The 17,121-nt window shown below is 48.5% G+C and overlaps 1 protein-coding gene across 3 annotated transcripts in view; it reads right to left on the bottom strand.

Annotated features, from left to right (window-relative positions):
• The window catches only part of supt5h (SPT5 homolog, DSIF elongation factor subunit), a 76,540-nt gene that overhangs the window by 16,080 nt on the left and 43,339 nt on the right, over positions 1-17,121 (bottom strand). For all 3 annotated transcript variants that reach the window (XM_072490316.1, XM_072490314.1, XM_072490315.1), the window contains 8 exons: positions 16,166-16,235; positions 14,994-15,062; positions 14,006-14,071; positions 13,864-13,894; positions 11,564-11,632; positions 9,136-9,387; positions 846-935; positions 461-531 (listed from right to left, as the gene is read on the bottom strand). In XM_072490316.1, coding sequence (XP_072346417.1) covers positions 461-531; positions 846-935; positions 9,136-9,387; positions 11,564-11,632; positions 13,864-13,894; positions 14,006-14,071; positions 14,994-15,062; positions 16,166-16,235 — 718 coding nt within the window. The remainder of the gene's footprint in view (positions 1-460; positions 532-845; positions 936-9,135; positions 9,388-11,563; positions 11,633-13,863; positions 13,895-14,005; positions 14,072-14,993; positions 15,063-16,165; positions 16,236-17,121) is intronic.

The following is a 17,121-nucleotide window of genomic DNA, read 5'->3' on the forward strand; positions in this document are numbered from 1 at the left end:
GAAACCGGTGCACCCGGAGGAAAACCCACGCACACACGGGGAGAACGTGCAGACTCCGCACAGTCATCCAAGGCGGGAATGGAACCCGGGTCCCTGGCGCTGGGTGCAGCAGTGCTAATCACTGTGCCACAAATGACAGAAAATATTTTAATTAATATTGAAAATATCATTGCAGAAAATATTGTTAGTGTGCAGCGACAGAAATGTACCGGTGAGCCAATGAACATAGCAACGCTGCCAGAAATCTGAGACAACTTGGACTGCTTGATGAACATCCTGGTGTCCCCCAAATTGGTCGAGGGTGCCCAATGGGGCCCTCCCATGGTTACCTCGGACAACTAACGAAGAGCTGTGCAGTCACGCTGCACACCCCCTGAATGTAATACTCAGCATTCAAAACACAACTATACCCGTAACAGTTACTGTCTCACTGTAAAAGGAGCTGCACTTTAAGTCGGACCTGATTTTTTCCGCGTCAAACAATCGCTGAAGTGGCCTCTTGAATCTCTTCCTTTTAGCAAACCAGTCTTTCTGTGGGATGAAATGTAAAAAAAAAAAAATATTAATGACATACCGAAAGGATGACAGTGTTCAATTAAAAATCGCTCGAAAATTTAGCAGCAGCAGACAATAAGTCTTCAGGACCAAGTGTTCAGATAGGATTGAGGAGGTCCGACACTGGGGAGAATCTCAACCTCCAACACAATTTCCCGATCTCACGATTGTTTCGTCAGGTAGCGCAAAACTCGGGGCATTTAATACAAATAATACCAACTACCAACACTTTGATCCAGTCTGAGTCCATTATCCGCGGAGTACACGAGTACACAAAGATGGGCTCTTACCAAACTCATTCGAGCTTTGATCCGCTCGTAATCAATTCTCGGGATTAATTTCAGGGAAATGGTGTTCTGGCTCGGCTCAACATAGTCCACCTGGAATAGAAAACAAATAGCAAGTTTGTGAAGGCCTTTCAGGTGAGGCAGGGAACCACGATAACCACCAACATTTATGTCCTCCGCCTTCGAAAGACAGTTTTAAAAAATTGATATTTAAAGAAGCTTGGATATTTTGAACAGTTTGGCACACAGGTTTTTGACTTGCAGTTAAGCATCAATTATGGTTTAGAGCTTCTATCTCGCGAGTGTACTCAACAATCATCGCATGCTGTACTGAACGGGCCCGGGTTCAAAGGCGGTGCAAGGTTAACACTCATCAACCACAGGTGGATTGAACTGCCTGTCAGCATCAACGGGGCCGAGGTGGAGATGGTTAACAGCTTCAAATTCCTCGGGGTACACATCACCAACAATCTGTCCTGGTCCACCCACGTCGACGCTACCACCAAGAAAGCACAACAGCGCCTATACACCCTCAGGAAACTAAGGAAATTCGGCATGTCCACATTGACTCTTACCAACTTTTACAGAAGTACCATAGAAAGGATCCTATCGGGCTGCATCACAGCCTGGTATGGCAACTGCTCAGCCCAGGACTGCAAGAAACTTCAGAGAACACAGCCCAGTCCATCACGCGAACCTGCCTCCCATCCATTGACTCCATCTACACCTCCCGCTGCCTGGGGAAAGTGGCAGCATAATCAAAGATCCCTCCCACCCGGCTTAGTCACTCTTCCAACTTCTTCCATCGGGAAGGGGATACAAAAGTCTGAGAACACGCACGAACAGACTCAAAAACAGCTTCTTCCCCGCTGTTACCAGACTCTTAAACGACCCTCTTATGGACTGACCTGAATTACACTACACCCTGTATGCTTCACCCGATGCCGGTGTTATGTAGTTACATTGTGTACCTTGTGTTGCCTTATTATGTATTTTATTTTATTTTGTTTTCATGTACTTAATGATCTGTTTGAGCTGCTCACAGATAAATACTTTTCACTGTACCTCGGTACACGTGACAACAAACAAATCCAATCCAATCCAAACGTGAAACAATGATGTCCCTTGGCAAAAAGAAACTCCCACCTTTCCCTTTTTAAAAAAAAAAAATCTTCTTTCAAAACCTTTGACGCACAAAGAATAAATTTGAACACTTCCCAAATGGTCTATCATACACAAACCAGTCTAATGACAAAGCCATACGAGAACGCTATTTTATCAAGTACAGGGTTTAAATTTATTTGTGGGACATGGACAGCGGATGGCCTATCTCTCGTCGTCCTGACAAAATTAAGCGTCGGCTACACAGTGCAGGAGTTACACGTAAGCCACATGAGGTTAAGAGGGAGGTTTGCGGACTTTCGGGTGCGGCGATGACCAGCTGAGTCGCACGTTTCGGCAGCTCCCGGTGAAACGGACTTTTGGGCTCTTGATAGGAGCCCCAACGGCAATTTTGACGGCTAAAAACACTGTGCGGTAAACCAGAAGGGAATCCCCCCTGGATACGGATGAAAAAAGGAGGAGAAAGTGGCCGGATTGCAGTGGATCCTTTAGAACAGCGGCAAGGAAAGCAAGCAAAAACCAAGATGGCGTCGGAAGGTGGCAGTTTAACATGGGGCCCTGAACAACAAGAGTTCTTGAAATGCTGTGTGGAAGAGATCAAAAAGGAAATGAAGAAAGAGCTGTTGGCTCCGATACTACAGGCGATCGAAGGGCTAAAGGAGGAACAAAAGACCCAGGAGCGGGAGCTTCGGGTCGTGAAGGCAAAGGCAGCCGAGAATGAGGACGACATACAGGGCCTGGTGGTGAAGACGGAGACGCATGAGGCACATCAGAAACGATGTGTGGATAGGTTGGAGGCACTGGAGAACAACGCAAGGAGGAACAACCGGAGGATTCTTGGTCTTCCTGAAGGTGCGGAGGGAGCGGACGTCGGGGCATATGTGAGCACGATGCTGCACTCGTTAATGGGAGCGGAGGCCCCGGCGGGTCCGTTGGAGGTGGAGGGAGCATACCGAGTGATGGCGCGAGGACCGAGAGCAGGAGAAATTCCCAGAGCCATAGTGGTGAGATTCCTCCGTTTTAAGGATAGAGAAATGGTCCTTAGATGGGCAAAGAAAACTCGGAGCAGTAAATGGGAGAACGCGGTGATCCGCGTTTATCAAGACTGGAGTGCGGAGGTGGCGAGAAGGAGGGCGAGCTTTAATCGGGCCAAGGCGGTGCTTCATAAAAAGAAGATAAAATTTGGAATGCTGCAACCGGCAAGACTGTGGGTCACATATCGAGGGAGGCACCACTACTTTGAGACGGCGGATGAAGCGTGGGCTTTTATTGTGGAAGAAAAACTGGAATGAGCGGGTTATTAAAAAGAACATTTGAACAAAGTGGTGGGGCGAAGAGGGGCGTTAAAAAGGGGGGAAAGAGGAGTTTTATGTACTAATCCTGCGATGTGGTAACTTTTCTCTCTTCCACAGGTGGTGATGGGGGGAGGAGGGGAGGTGGAGGAGATGGGGCGTTGGCCATTGGGGGCGGGGCCAAGGGAGAAGCGCGGGCTTGGTTCCCGCACTATGATAATCATGGCGGGAATAGAGAAGCAGGAAGGAGGGGGCGTCGCACGGTGCGAGCCGAGGTCACGGGGGGAAGCCGAGGTCGGCCAGAGTTTGCTGACTTCTGGGAGCAACATGGGGGGAGTAATTACGCTAGCGGGGGATCTAGCGGGGGGGGTGGGAGGGGGGAATTACTGGGTTGCTGCTGCTGGGGAGAGGGGGGAGCTGGTATGGGAGGGGATGGGCGGGGGGGCACCGCCTGGGGGAGATACAGCTGCGTGGGAACCGGGTGAGGAGCTGGAAAAAGGGGATCACGTGGAACGTGAGAGGGCTGAACGGGCCGATAAAGAGGGCACGGGTACTCGCACACCTTAAGAAACTTAAGGCAGATGTGGTTATGTTACAGGAAACGCACCTGAAACTGATAGACCAGGTTAGGCTACGCAAAGGATAGGTGGGGCAGGTGTTCCATTCGGGGCTAGATGCGAAAAACAGGGGGGTGGCTATATTAGTGGGGAAGCGGGTAATGTTCGAGGCAAAGACTATAGTGGCGGATAACGGGGGCAGATACGTGATGGTGAGTGGCAAACTACAGGGGGAGACGGTGGTTTTGGTAAAGGTATATGCCCCGAACTGGGATGATGCCAATTTTATGAGGCGGATGCTAGGACGCATTCCGGACCTAGAGATGGGAAAGCTGATAACGGGGGGAGATTTTAATACGGTGTTGGAACCAGGGCTGGATAGGTCGAAGTCCAGGACTGGAAGGAGGCCGGCAGCAGCCAAGGTACTTAAAGATTTTATGGAGCAGATGGGAGGTGTAGACCCGTGGAGATTTAGCAGACCTAGGAGTAAGGAGTTCTCGTTTTTCTCCTATGTCCATAAAGTCTACTCGCGAATAGACTTTTTTGTGCTGGGAAGGGCTTTGATCCCGAAGGTGAGGGGAACGGAGTATACGGCTATAGCCATTTCGGATCACGCTCCACACTGGGTAGACTTGGAGATAGGGGAGGAAACAGGAGGGCGCCCACCCTGGAGAATGGACATGGGACTAATGGCAGATGAGGGTGTGTGTCTAAGGGTGAAGGGGTGCATTGAAAAGTACTTGGAACTCAATGATAATGGGGAGGTCCAGGTGGGAGTGGTCTGGGAGGCGTTGAAGGCGGTGGTTAGAGGGGAGCTGATATCAATAAGGGCACATAAAGGGAAGCAGGAGAGTAAGGAACGGGAGCGGTTGCTGCAAGAACTTTTGAGGGTGGACAGACAATATGCGGAAGCACCGGAGGAGGGACTGTACAGGGAAAGGCAAAGGCTACATGTAGAATTTGACTTGCTGACTACGGGCACTGCAGAGGCACAATGGAGGAAGGCACAGGGTGTACAGTACGAATATGGGGAGAAGGCGAGCAGGTTGCTGGCACACCAATTGAGGAAAAGGGGAGCAGCGAGGGAAATAGGGGGAGTGAGGGATGAGGAAAGAGAGATGGAGCGGGGAGCAGAGAGAGTGAATGGAGTGTTCAAGACATTTTATAAAAAATTATATGAAGCTCAACCCCCGGGTGGGAGGGAGAGAATGATGGGCTTCTTGGATCGGCTGGAATTTCCCAAGGTGGAAGAGCAGGAAAGGGTGGGACTGGGAGCACAGATCGAGGTAGAAGAAGTGGTGAAAGGAATTAGGAGCATGCAGGCGGGAAAGGCCCCGGGACCGGATGGATTCCCAGTCGAATCCTATAGAAAATATGTGGACTTGCTCGCCCCGGTATTGACGAGGACCTTTAATGAGGCAAAGGAAAGGGGACAACTGCCCCCGACTATGTCTGAAGCAACGATATCGCTTCTCCTAAAGAAGGAAAAGGACCCGCTACAATGCGGGTCCTATAGACCTATTTCCCTCCTAAATGTAGATGCCAAGATCCTGGCCAAGGTAATGGCAATGAGAATAGAGGAATGTGTCCCGGGGGTGGTCCACGAGGACCAAACTGGGTTTGTGAAGGGGAGACACCTGAACACGAATATACGGGGGCTGTTAGGGGTAATGATGATGGCCCCACCAGAGGGGAAAACGGAGATAGTAGTGGCGATGGATGCCGAGAAAGCATTTGATAGAGTGGAGTGGGATTATTTGTGGGAGGTGTTGAGGAGATTTGGTTTTGGAGAGGGGTATGTTAGATGGGTGCAGCTGTTGTATAGGGCCCCGATGGCGAGCGTGGTCACGAATGGACGGGGATCTGCATATTTTCGGCTCCATAGAGGGACAAGGCAGGGATGCCCTCTGTCCCCATTATTGTTTGCACTGGCGATTGAGCCCCTGGCGATAGCGTTGAGGGGTTCCAAGAAGTGGAGGGGAGTACTTAGAGGAGGAGAAGAACACCGGGTATCTTTGTATGTGGACGATTTGCTACTATACGTGGCAGACCCGGCGGAGGGGATGCCAGAAATAATGCGGATACTTGTGAAGTTTGGGGATTTTGCAGGGTATAAATTGAACATGGGGAAAAGTGAGTTGTTTGTGGTGCATCCAGGGGAGCAGAGTAGAGAAATAGAGGACCTACCGTTGAGGAAGGTAACAAGGGACTTTCGTTACCTGGGGATCCAGATAGCCAAGAATTGGGGCACATTGCATAGGTTAAATTTAACGCGGTTGGTGGAACAAATGGAGGAGGATTTCAAGAGATGGGATATGGTATCCCTGTCACTGGCAGGGAGGGTGCAGGCGGTTAAGATGGTGGTCCTCCCGAGATTCCTCTTTGTGTTTCAGTGCCTCCCGGTGGTGATCACGAAGGCTTTTTTTTTTTTAAAAAGGATTGAAAAGAGCATCATGGGTTTTGTGTGGGCCGGGAAGACCCCGAGAGTGAGGAAGGGATTCTTACAGCGTAGCAGGGATAGGGGGGGGCTGGCACTACCGAGCCTAAGTGAGTATTATTGGGCCGCTAATATTTCAATGGTGAGTAAGTGGATGGGAGAGGAGGAGGGAGCGGCGTGGAAGAGATTAGAGAGGGCGTCCTGTAGGGGGACTAGCCTACAGGCTATGGTGACAGCCCCATTGCCGTTCTCACCGAGGAACTACACCACAAGCCCGGTGGTGGTGGCTACACTGAAGATTTGGGGACAGTGGAGACGGCATAGGGGAAAGACTGGAGCCTTGGGGGGGTCCCCGATAAGAAACAACCATAGGTTTGCCCCGGGGGGAATGGATGGGGGATATGGAATGTGGCAAAGAGCAGGAATAACGCAACTGAAAATCTGTTTGTGGATGGGAAGTTCGCGAGTCTGGGAGCGCTGACCGAGAAATATGGGTTGCCCCAAGGGAATGCATTCAGGTATATGCAACTGAGGGCTTTTGCGAGGCAACAGGTGAGGGAATTCCCACAGCTTCCGACATAAGAAGTGCAGGACAGAGTGATCTCAAAGACGGGTGGGGGATGGTAAGGTGTCAGATATATATAGGGAAATGAGGGACGAAGGGGAGACTATGGTAGATGAACTAAAAGGGAAATGGGAAGAAGAGCTGGGGGAGGAGATCGAGGAGGGGCTGTGGGCAGATGCCCTAAGCAGGGTAAACTCGTCGTCCTCGTGTGCCAGGCTAAGCCTGATTCAGTTTAAGGTATTACACAGGGCGCATATGACCGGAGCACGGCTCAGTACATTTTTTGGGGTGGAGGATAGGTGTGCGAGGTGCTCGAGAAGCCCAGCGAATCATACCCATATGTTTTGGTCATGCCCGGCACTACAGGGGTTTTGGATGGGGGTGACAAAGGTGCTTTCAAAAGTAGTGGGGGTCCGGGTCGAACCAAGCTGGGGGTTGGCTATATTTGGGGTTGCACAAGAGCCGGGAGTGCAGGAGGCGAGAGAGGCCGATGTTTTGGCCTTTGCGTCCCTAGTAGCCCGGCGCAGGATATTGTTAATGTGGAAAGAAGCCAAGCCCCCGGGGGTGGAGACCTGGATAAATGACATGGCAGGGTTTATAAAGCTAGAGCGGATTAAGTTCGTTCTAAGGGGGTCGGCTCAAGGGTTCACCAGGCGGTGGCAACCGTTCGTCGAATACCTCGCAGAAAGAATGATGGAATGGAAAAAAGAAGGCAGCAGCAGCAGCCCAGGATCAGAGGGGGGGGGGGGGGTTTGCTGTCTTGAAAGACACAGCTCTTTTGTTAATACAGCAGCATTCATGGTCATCTGTTCTGATGTCAGTTCGCGAATTAGCAGCTCATCAATTTCACAAACAGCTACGGGGGGGGGGAATTTGAACTCTCAACCTCCATGTTGCTAGTTCAGTCGCAACACCCCTCTAAATGGTTTTGTATGCAGTCTGTTCATTTGAAACACGCGACCACCTTAGCATTCCAAGATCATTAGAGGTGGTGTGTAGCCTCGGAGTGATGGATCTACACCTTCTCATGTATGAGGGTGGCTGACTAATCTTGAGCGGAATGACACAGACCCGCCTGCCTCGCGTGTGGACAACCAAGTTGTCACAGAGGGCTGATGTGTTTCCAATCTTCCACTTCTTGCCTTACAGTCAAGACCATCACGAAGACTTTCTACACTTGCCCAACCTCCCCTCCCAATCAGGTTATTCCAACTGGTGACAATGGATTACAGAAAAACGTCCAACACGGGCAAGATCAAATATATTTAGAAGACATAAAAATCAATTAAGAGAAGCAATATTGATTAATTTTCCTCTAGACTTGGTACACATTAGCACTGCTGCCTCACAGCACCAGGAACGCAGGTTCAATTCCGGCCTTGGGTGACTGTCTGTGTGGAGTTTGCACGTTCCCTCCCGTGCCTGCGTGGGTTTCCTCCGGGTGCTCCGGTTTCCCCCCACAGTCCAAAGATATGCAGGTTAGGTGGATTGATCATGCTAAGTTACCTCTTGGTGTCCAACAGCTAGGTGGGGTTATAGGGATAGGGCAGGGGAGTGGGCCTGGCCAGGGTGGGGTGCTCTTTCGGAGAGTCGGTGCAGACCCGATGGGCCAAGAGGGCACCGCAGGGATCAAGATGGTTCAAGCAAGCACTGCTGGACCAAAATATATTTGACTTCTCTCAAAACGAGAACAAAACAAAGAGAAATTTGGGCAATTAAGAGTAGCAGTTAATTCCAAATCTCAATGCAAGGTTCTGGGGATGCAATCATAGAATTTAACAGTGCAGAAGGAGGCCATTCGGCCAATCCACCTAACCTGCACATCTTTGGACCGTGGGTGAAACCAGAGCACCCGGAGGAAACCCACGCAGACACGGGGAGATTCCGCAGACAGTGACCCAAGCCGGGAATTGAACCTGGGACCCTGGCGCTGTGAAGCGACAGTGCTACCGTGCTGCAATCTCCATGATCTCTTTGTTGCGAAGCACAGATTTCTCCCCTTTCCCACTGACTCCATTACATAATCACACTTGACCACCCTGTACCAGGAATTGCTGGCGGAAGTCTATAAATCTTTGCATGAACAAAATCATGTCAAAGCTGACAGGATTGCATCGAATGGCGGAGCAGGCTCGAGGGGCTCAATTGTCCATTTTACAGTTCCTAGTTCTGGTGTTCTTAAGGTAATGGTTTCAGGCTGGGCTCCTCCGCTTTCGCAATACTTGTGGCACTCTCGCAAGGACGCTTAATACGTTCGCATTGGGTTGTCGGTCTGCTGCCTTGTGTGTAAGGCAGAAACTGCGAGAGAGAAAGGTTTTACCTGCGCAATGTCATCCTTGTAAAGGCCTCGCTTTAGCCGGACCCAGGATTTGGGTTTCAGGTTGGTCACCTCCTTCACCACCTTCAACACGTCTGTCATTTCCTTGATGGGCACCATCTGCTGGTTCCAGTAGCCTATCCGGAGGTTTCCCACGCCCTCAATGGTCTGCTTGACATGAGTCTGTTTGTACGCCTCCACATAAATGTACCCCTTCACGTGTTCGGGGGAAACGACAGACTTGATCTGGATGGGCTGCAGGTCGGAGAAATGAGGTGGGGGGGAGGGGGGGGGGGGGGGGAAGAGAAAAATTAAAAATCAAACTTCCTCATCCAGAAAACAAATTTCAATTTCAGCAAAAACATTCACATCAGAATCAACACCGTACCAGCGCCCGGTTTCAACTGACGTACTGCAGAGTTACGCAAACAAAACGTAGACATTTGAATGGTGGCAAGAAATACATTGACAGCTTAGTGAACACGGTCTTCCACTTCCACAACGTACACATCTCAAGCATCTGCCCAAGTTGCCGTCTTGGATAAATAAACAGACAATAGGACGGAGAAATCAAAAATACGCAATTGTTTCCAAGAGGATAAACATGATGTGGAGAATGCTAACAAATAATTATTTCCTTTTAAAAGGATTGTTGCATGTGGCATTCAGCCTTAAAGGCTGCTGGGCGATGCCACCTGAGAGTTCATCTGAAAGTGGCTGAATGGTTCCTGAACATTGTGCCGTCATCAGTGAACATCCCCACTTCTGACCTTACGATGGTAGGATGGTCATTGATGAAGCAGCTAAAGACGGTTGGGCCGAGGACACTACTCTGAGAAACTCCTACAGTGATGTCTGATGATTGTGCCAGGTAAGACTCCCAACTAGGCATGCTAGCACAGTGGTTAGCACTGTAGCTTCACAGCTCCAGGGTCCCAGGTTCGATTCCCGGCTTCGGTCATTGTCTGTGCCGAGTCTGTACGTTCTCCCCGTGTCTGTGTGGGTTTCCTCCGGGTGCTCCGGTTTCCTTCCACAGGTCCCATGGAAGACGTGCTGTTAGGTAATTTGGACATTCCGAATTCTCCCTCTGTGTACCCGAACAGCGCTGGAATGTGGCGACTAGGGAATTTTCACAGTAACTTTATTGCAGTGTTAATGTAAGCCTACTTCTGACAATAATAAAGATTATCAGTGAAGAACTCCCCCCTCCCCAGTTTTATGATTCCTTGATGCCAAACCCAGTCAAATGCAGCCTTGATTCCAAGGGTGTCATGTGAGAGTACCTTTGAGAAATGGATGTTTAAGCAATGTACTTTTAAGAAAACAGCGATGTCAGAGAATGGGTGGAGCTGAGCTCAGTTCAGCCATTTTGCAGTTTTTTAGTTTCAGTTTGAAAAGAGCTTGGGTGTGAGTCTGTGTTTGCAGTGAGCTGGATCTGCTGTGATCTCTGCCATGAAAGCATGAAAGACTATCTCTGGATAATTTGGGTGATTTAAACTCATAATAGTAAAGCCTTTAACCTGATGTGTTTCTGTTTAAATGTGTTAAGTCTCTCTTGGATGTTGAAAGGAATAACTGAAGGATTACTTAGTGTTGTAATATTTCCGGGGTTATCTTTGAAGTAAGGGGTGTTAAGAGATCCAATGTTTATTTAAGAGGTTAAGTTGAGTTCATGGAATAAACATTGTTTTGTGTTTAAAAATCCATGTGTCCATAATTGTAATCCCGCACCTAGGGAACAAGCCATGTGCTCGGAAAAACAACAAATACATTAAAGGGGACGTTGGTTGGACTTCATGATACATTTTGGGGTTCTGAAAACACCTCGCCCATAACAAGGGCAGTCACTGATTTCCCCAAACGTGTTCAGCTCTTTTGTCACATTTGGACCAAAGCTTTCATGTGTTTAGGCGTCAAGTGGCCTTGACAGAACCTAAACTGAGCAGGTTATCGGCAAGTAAGTGCAGCTTGATAGTACTGTCGACGACACCTTACATCACTTTGCTGATGATCAAGTGTAGCCCGGTGGGGCGGTCACAGCCAGGTTGGAGGTTACCTGCTTGTGGATAGGACAGAGAACTCTCCACATTGCTGGGTAGATACCAGTTTTGTACCTGTACTGGAACAGCTTGGCTAAGGGCACAGCTAACTCTGGAGCACAAGTCGTCACTTCTTATTGCCCATTTATTATCAGGGCCCACAGCCCTTGCAGTATTCAGTACTTTCTGCAGTTGATCTCAGAGTGCCTCAGAGATGGGTCTGGCACTTTTCCCAAAGAGCAGCAAGACAACTGCTTTCTTGGGAGTGCAGCAATTCATTAATTAAAACTTCTAGGATGTCTCCATATTGTAAGTCAGTATACATCTTAAGAGAACAGGAAACAGAGTCTCAAAGTAAATCTGCTGTCCAAGTACGATGAAAAGATACCTACCGAATCTGTAAACTGATAGGCCACAAACTTCCTCATCAGTGAAATGGCAGTAGCTCGTTCTTCACCAATCTGCGAAAAGGAAGAACGTGTCACCGAGCAATTCTCAATTTCACCAACTACAAATCCAGATTTTGAGATGACCTTTTATTTCTAAATTAGAGAATCAAGGTGCAACTGAAATTCATACGCGTGGTGCCGAACACGAATGTGGTCTATGCTTGGGGGACACGCGGGTCTGCTCGAGACACGGCCACTCTCAAAGGTGCAAGTTCTTTTTTGTTTCAAAAAGTATTTTAATTGGACTTTTCACATTTTATATCAAGTTACAGAACAAGACCAAACCAAAGCATGTATCAAAAATTACAACACCACTACAAGATTCAACTATCCTACACAGTGTACAGTCTCGACATGTAAAACGTATATTACGAGGGGCCCTTATTTAGCCCAAAAACTGAAAAAGGATACACAAAATACAGAAAACAAAAAGATAGCTGAGCACCAGCTGGGCCAGACAGAGGCCCCGAGGTGGGCCCACCAGGTTGTGTGGGGCCAATGGCCGAATGTGTTCCCCTGGGAGGGGGCTACTGAACGGTCATAGGGAGCCCCCAGTGGGCGGCATTTACCGCTGTGCGGTGTTGCTCACCCCCACCTTGGCTGTCTCCTGGCCCTGAGCCGTGCTGGGGGGGGCTCTGGTTTTAACTATAACCAGAAGTTCTTTGGATTACAGAATTTCAAAATTGCGCCGATTTCCGCAAACAAAGATTTGTATTTGTTCCTTCCTCGGTATCAAATGTAAGGAAGTGTTGGGAAAGGTTCAACCATCCCAGCCCTGCCCACATTGTCCACTAGATGGTGCACTGCACTCCAATTCCACACAGGGCATCAAAAACCATCGGCGGGATGCTCCGCCCCGCCACATTTCTGCCTCACCCTGCCGGCGGGATGCTCCGTTACGCCAGCCAGTCAATGGGGTTTCCCATTGTGAGGCAGCCCCACGCTGTCGGGAACCCCCCCCCCCCCCCGGGCTGCCGGCAAAACGGAGCATCCCATCAGTGGAGGATCCAGCCCCATTTCTTTAAAACCATCAACTTCAGCAGAAACGCTACTCAATTCACCACTCTCTGAAGCCTCGAAACAAACTCCTGATTATACCACACACATCAATGGGTGTGCTTCAACTAACCCCACCCCTGCCCATCAATAGACGACTGGAGAGCTATTTCCACCCACCCAGCTAGTTCTGAAGGGCACAGTTTGCACTGCAATATCTTTCATGCCCATCAGGAGCTCATGGCGTTTTTACGAAAAGGGAAATCATCTTCAACAAATTTATTATTTAAATTTTGAGGATGTAACTAGTCGGGTAAAGGGGAAACCAGTAGATGTAATAGACTTGGGATTTCCAAAAGGACATTTAACAAGGTTAACTGGGAAAATCAGTGTACATGGTAACATATGAAGCATGGACAGAGGATTGGATAACGGACAGCAGGAGCAGCACGGTGGCAGAGTGGTCAGCACTGCTGCCTTACAGCGTCAGGGCCCGGGTTCAATTCTGGCCTTGGGTGACTGTGCATTCCCCCCGTGGGTGCGTAGGTTTCCTTCGGGTGCTCCGGTTTCCTCCCACAGTCCAAAGATGTGCACGTTAGGTGGATTGGCCATGATAAGTCGCCCCTTGGTTCCAAAGATGGGCAGAGTAGGGATATGATGGGGAGCGGGCCCGGGTAGGGTGCTCTTTCACAGGGCCGGTGAAGACTCGATGGGCCGAATGGCCCCCTTCTGCAACGTAGGAATTCTATGGTTCTACTCTGTGGTTAAATGGGGCATTTTTAAGTTGGATGTAACCAGTGGAGTTCCACAAGATTTAATATTGGGGCCTCAGTTATTTACAATCTATATTAATGACTTAGTCACGTTACTCTATGTCTCTTTGACGAAATTTGTTTCCAATTCAACGCTAGGTGAAAATATAAGCTGTGAGGAGGACACAGAGATAGAACAGATGAAGTGAGCCGCCAACAAGGCGGTAAATATAGCATAAAGTGGGGGTCATTCACATTGGCCTTAAGAATAGAAAACCCATTTGCTAGAAATGTGATCTGCAGCAAGTGTTTTCTTACATGGGGAGAGAGCCTGGAACGATAGCAAATAGTTTGATTACTAAAACAGCAATTAATTGTTTCTAGATATGCATTAAATTGTTGTTGACAATATATTGCTTTTTGACTTGTTGCAATACTCCCTGGAAATGTGTAACGTCCCATAGGTTTAGCTTGTACATCTAGGAATAGCCTTACCTTACACTTCACAGTCCACAAGTTAGGGTCCCTGTGCAAGGCGGGAAAGAGAAACCAAACAGAATTAGCTCAGAGAATGCAGGGGAATTTGACACACACTACAAATTTTGGAAAGTTTAGTGTTTACTGAGGAATCACTTACTTTACACCGGGCAGTAACTGCTGCTGGGTGATGTCATCTGAGAGTTCGTCTGACGCACCGTAGAAACTAACGGAAAGAAGGACAAGTTAGCAGACACAAAACGACTCAGACATCAGCTTGGGCCACAGACAGCCCCGTCTGCAGGAGGGTGGATGGAACTGGATCAGAGCAAGCTAGGCAAGGCCAGTCAAAAACAGCTGGGACGATACAATCGCGAGGGGCTTATACATGGAAATGCAAGTTTGAAATGCAAGTTTAAATCTGTAAAAGGCACATTAATGTCTTCTCATTGCCGTTCTGTACTGCTGTCCAGTGACCAACGTAAACCCTGGCTCTGGGTCACTGTTGCCTAACCTTATATATCAGGGAGATGGGTGGAACAATTATTCAGCCACAGAGAAGTACAACGGGCGCTTTTTTGTGTATAACTTTAGAGTACCCAATTATTTTTCCAATTAAGAGTAATTTAGCGTGGCCAATCCACCTAGCCTGCACATCTTTTTGGGTTGCGGGGGTGAGATCCATGCAGACACAAGGAGAATGTGCAAACTCCCCACGGACGGACGGACGTGGGGGGCTAACAAGATTGAAAGCTGTGCAATATTTTAACACCAATTTGTAAATGGGGGGGGGGGGGGTTAAAAGTCACAGATGCTCCAGGCTCGTCCCTTTATGTTCCACAGTTCATGGCACCAAGAAAGGTCAAGTAAGCTTGGTAGACAAAGGACGTTTGCCCCATCCTTTCTACAGTCCTTACGGATCACCAATATTGTGGAGCCAAGCGGCTTTCCCAATCCCCCACACTCAGCACTCGTTTCCTATTCTACAGGAATCAGGCTGTGAAATCAATTCCCTTTGATGGCAGATCAACCCCACAGCAGTGGAAGTAAACCCGTTACACCGGCCCTCAGGTTCTGCGATACAATGGGTTCAGAATCGGAACATCTGCTCATTTTTTTTTTAAAAGAATGTCCAACAGAGTACTTACTGATCTCCTGCAGTTGGCTTGGCATACTTATTCATATAGTATTCACCAAGTTCCTCCTCCCTTTTGTCCCTGTAAAATACACAAGAGTTGTTAGCTGTGGCATTCAACTGAGTGCAACACCCAAATGGGTGCAAAAACACGAAGCATATAACATAATTATTTTAACATGTTAAGAAGTACAGCAGCAGAACGGTTAAATTACTGGCCTAGCAATCCAGAGACGCAAGTTTAAATCCCACTACAGCAATAAATCTGAAATTTTAAAAAACTAGGATCAGTAATTGTGACCACAGAACGACCAAATATCCATCCATTTATATGGCAGAGAGGTCAGTGACTAGGGGGCATAGATTTAAAGCGATTACAGGGGAGATCATAGAATTAACAGTGCAGACGGAGGCCATTCAGCCCATCGAATCTGCACCAGCCCTTGGAAAGAGCGCCCCACTTCAACCCACGCCTCCACCCTATCCCCGTAACTCAATAACTCCCACCCAAACATTTTGGACACCAAGGGCAATCCACCTAACCTGCACATCTTTGGACTGTGGGAAGAAACCGGAGCACCCGGAGGAACTCCGCACAGACAGCGATCCAAGCCGGGAATCGAACCTGGACCCGTGAAGCAACTGTGCTAACCACTGTGCTACCGTGCTGAGGGGGAAAAGATTAATCAGAGTTGTGGGGTCTGGAACTCACTGCCTGAAAGGGGAGTAGAGGCAGAAATCCTCAATTCATTAAAATGTCCGGACACACACCTCAAGTGCCGCAACCTACAGGGCTACGGACCAGATGCTGGAGAGCGCGATTCGCCTGTGGGCTTGTTTTTCTTTGGCCATTGCAGCCACGATGGGCTGAGTGGCCTCTTTCTGTGCCGTCACAACCTTCTATGATTGAGGTGACTCCAGACCATAGAGCGGTTGACTCTTGCGTCACAGGGATTTTTACAAGAAAATGCATCTGTTGCAATGCGTGCGCAACCATGAATTCCCATCTCAGCCGTGCCAGTGCGAGAAGGAACCAAAAGAGAAGTATGAGGATTATTCTCGAGCCAATACTGTTGGAAAGCGAGGAGCAGGTGGCCTGCTTTCTTGGCAAAAGGTGACAACATCAGAGGTGGCCATCAGAGATAACGTCCTTAAAGTGTAAGGGGAAGGATGAAAAAGGATTACCTCCAGTGATTCAGCAATCTTCGTGCCCCTGAATGATCTTCATCAAGGACCAGGTTGTCAATGTTGGAGGCTACAGAGTACAATAAAGAAGATGAAGAGACAACGCAATGGCGAGCCAATAAAACCTCATTTGTCCACCACTAATTAGATAATACTGCAGGATTGAACTTCCCAATTTTTGCTCTCTCCACGTTGTAGCTCCCCTAACAATACACGGATTGAATACCTATAGGGGCAGACAGATCAACTCATGCCCCATCAACCAATGCAAGTCAGGCTCAAACCAACATTCAGGAAGAGGCTCATGATTTCCTCAACTGGAAACATTTTCAATAAGATGGAAGCACAGTACTAACCCCAAATTATGCCTTGGAAAGCCACACGTAAAATCACATTCCTGGGTTTTAGTTTTATAAAGGTAAAGTCGCCATAGTCCCAGATGACCAAAGGCTGCTTTTGTTTTTGGGGGTGGGGGTGAAGAGATTGGGATTTTAATTAAGATGGTAGCCGCAGAGGAGGGCCACAACGTAAGACTACTGGAACTGAGAAGCAGAGTTTGTCGTTATTTTTAATCCATGCTGCCTGGCAGAAGCTGGGAGTTACTGACTCAATTTTGACCTTTACCAGAAACGAGCTAAGGCTCCAAAATTCTTTGTAAAATGCCATCAGGGAACAGGACGGGCTTGCACTCGGGTTGCAAGGACAAGGACTTGTTTCCCACAGGGTAGGCATTCTGCACCCCAAGGAATAACTGATCAAAGCTTCTCCTCTACAGCAATGATGCTGGCATTGGACTGGGGTGAGCACAGTAAGTAGTCTTACAACACCAGGTTAAAGACCAACAGGTTTGTTTCAAATCACTAGCTTTCGGAGCACTGCTCTTTCCTCAGGTGAATGAAGGAATGAAGGATTCCTCACCTGAGGAAGGAGCAGTACTCCGATATCTAGTGATTCGA

The sequence above is a fragment of the Scyliorhinus torazame genome, chromosome 25, assembly GCF_047496885.1.
Source record: "Scyliorhinus torazame isolate Kashiwa2021f chromosome 25, sScyTor2.1, whole genome shotgun sequence".
In the NCBI taxonomy this organism is placed as follows: domain Eukaryota; kingdom Metazoa; phylum Chordata; class Chondrichthyes; order Carcharhiniformes; family Scyliorhinidae; genus Scyliorhinus; species Scyliorhinus torazame.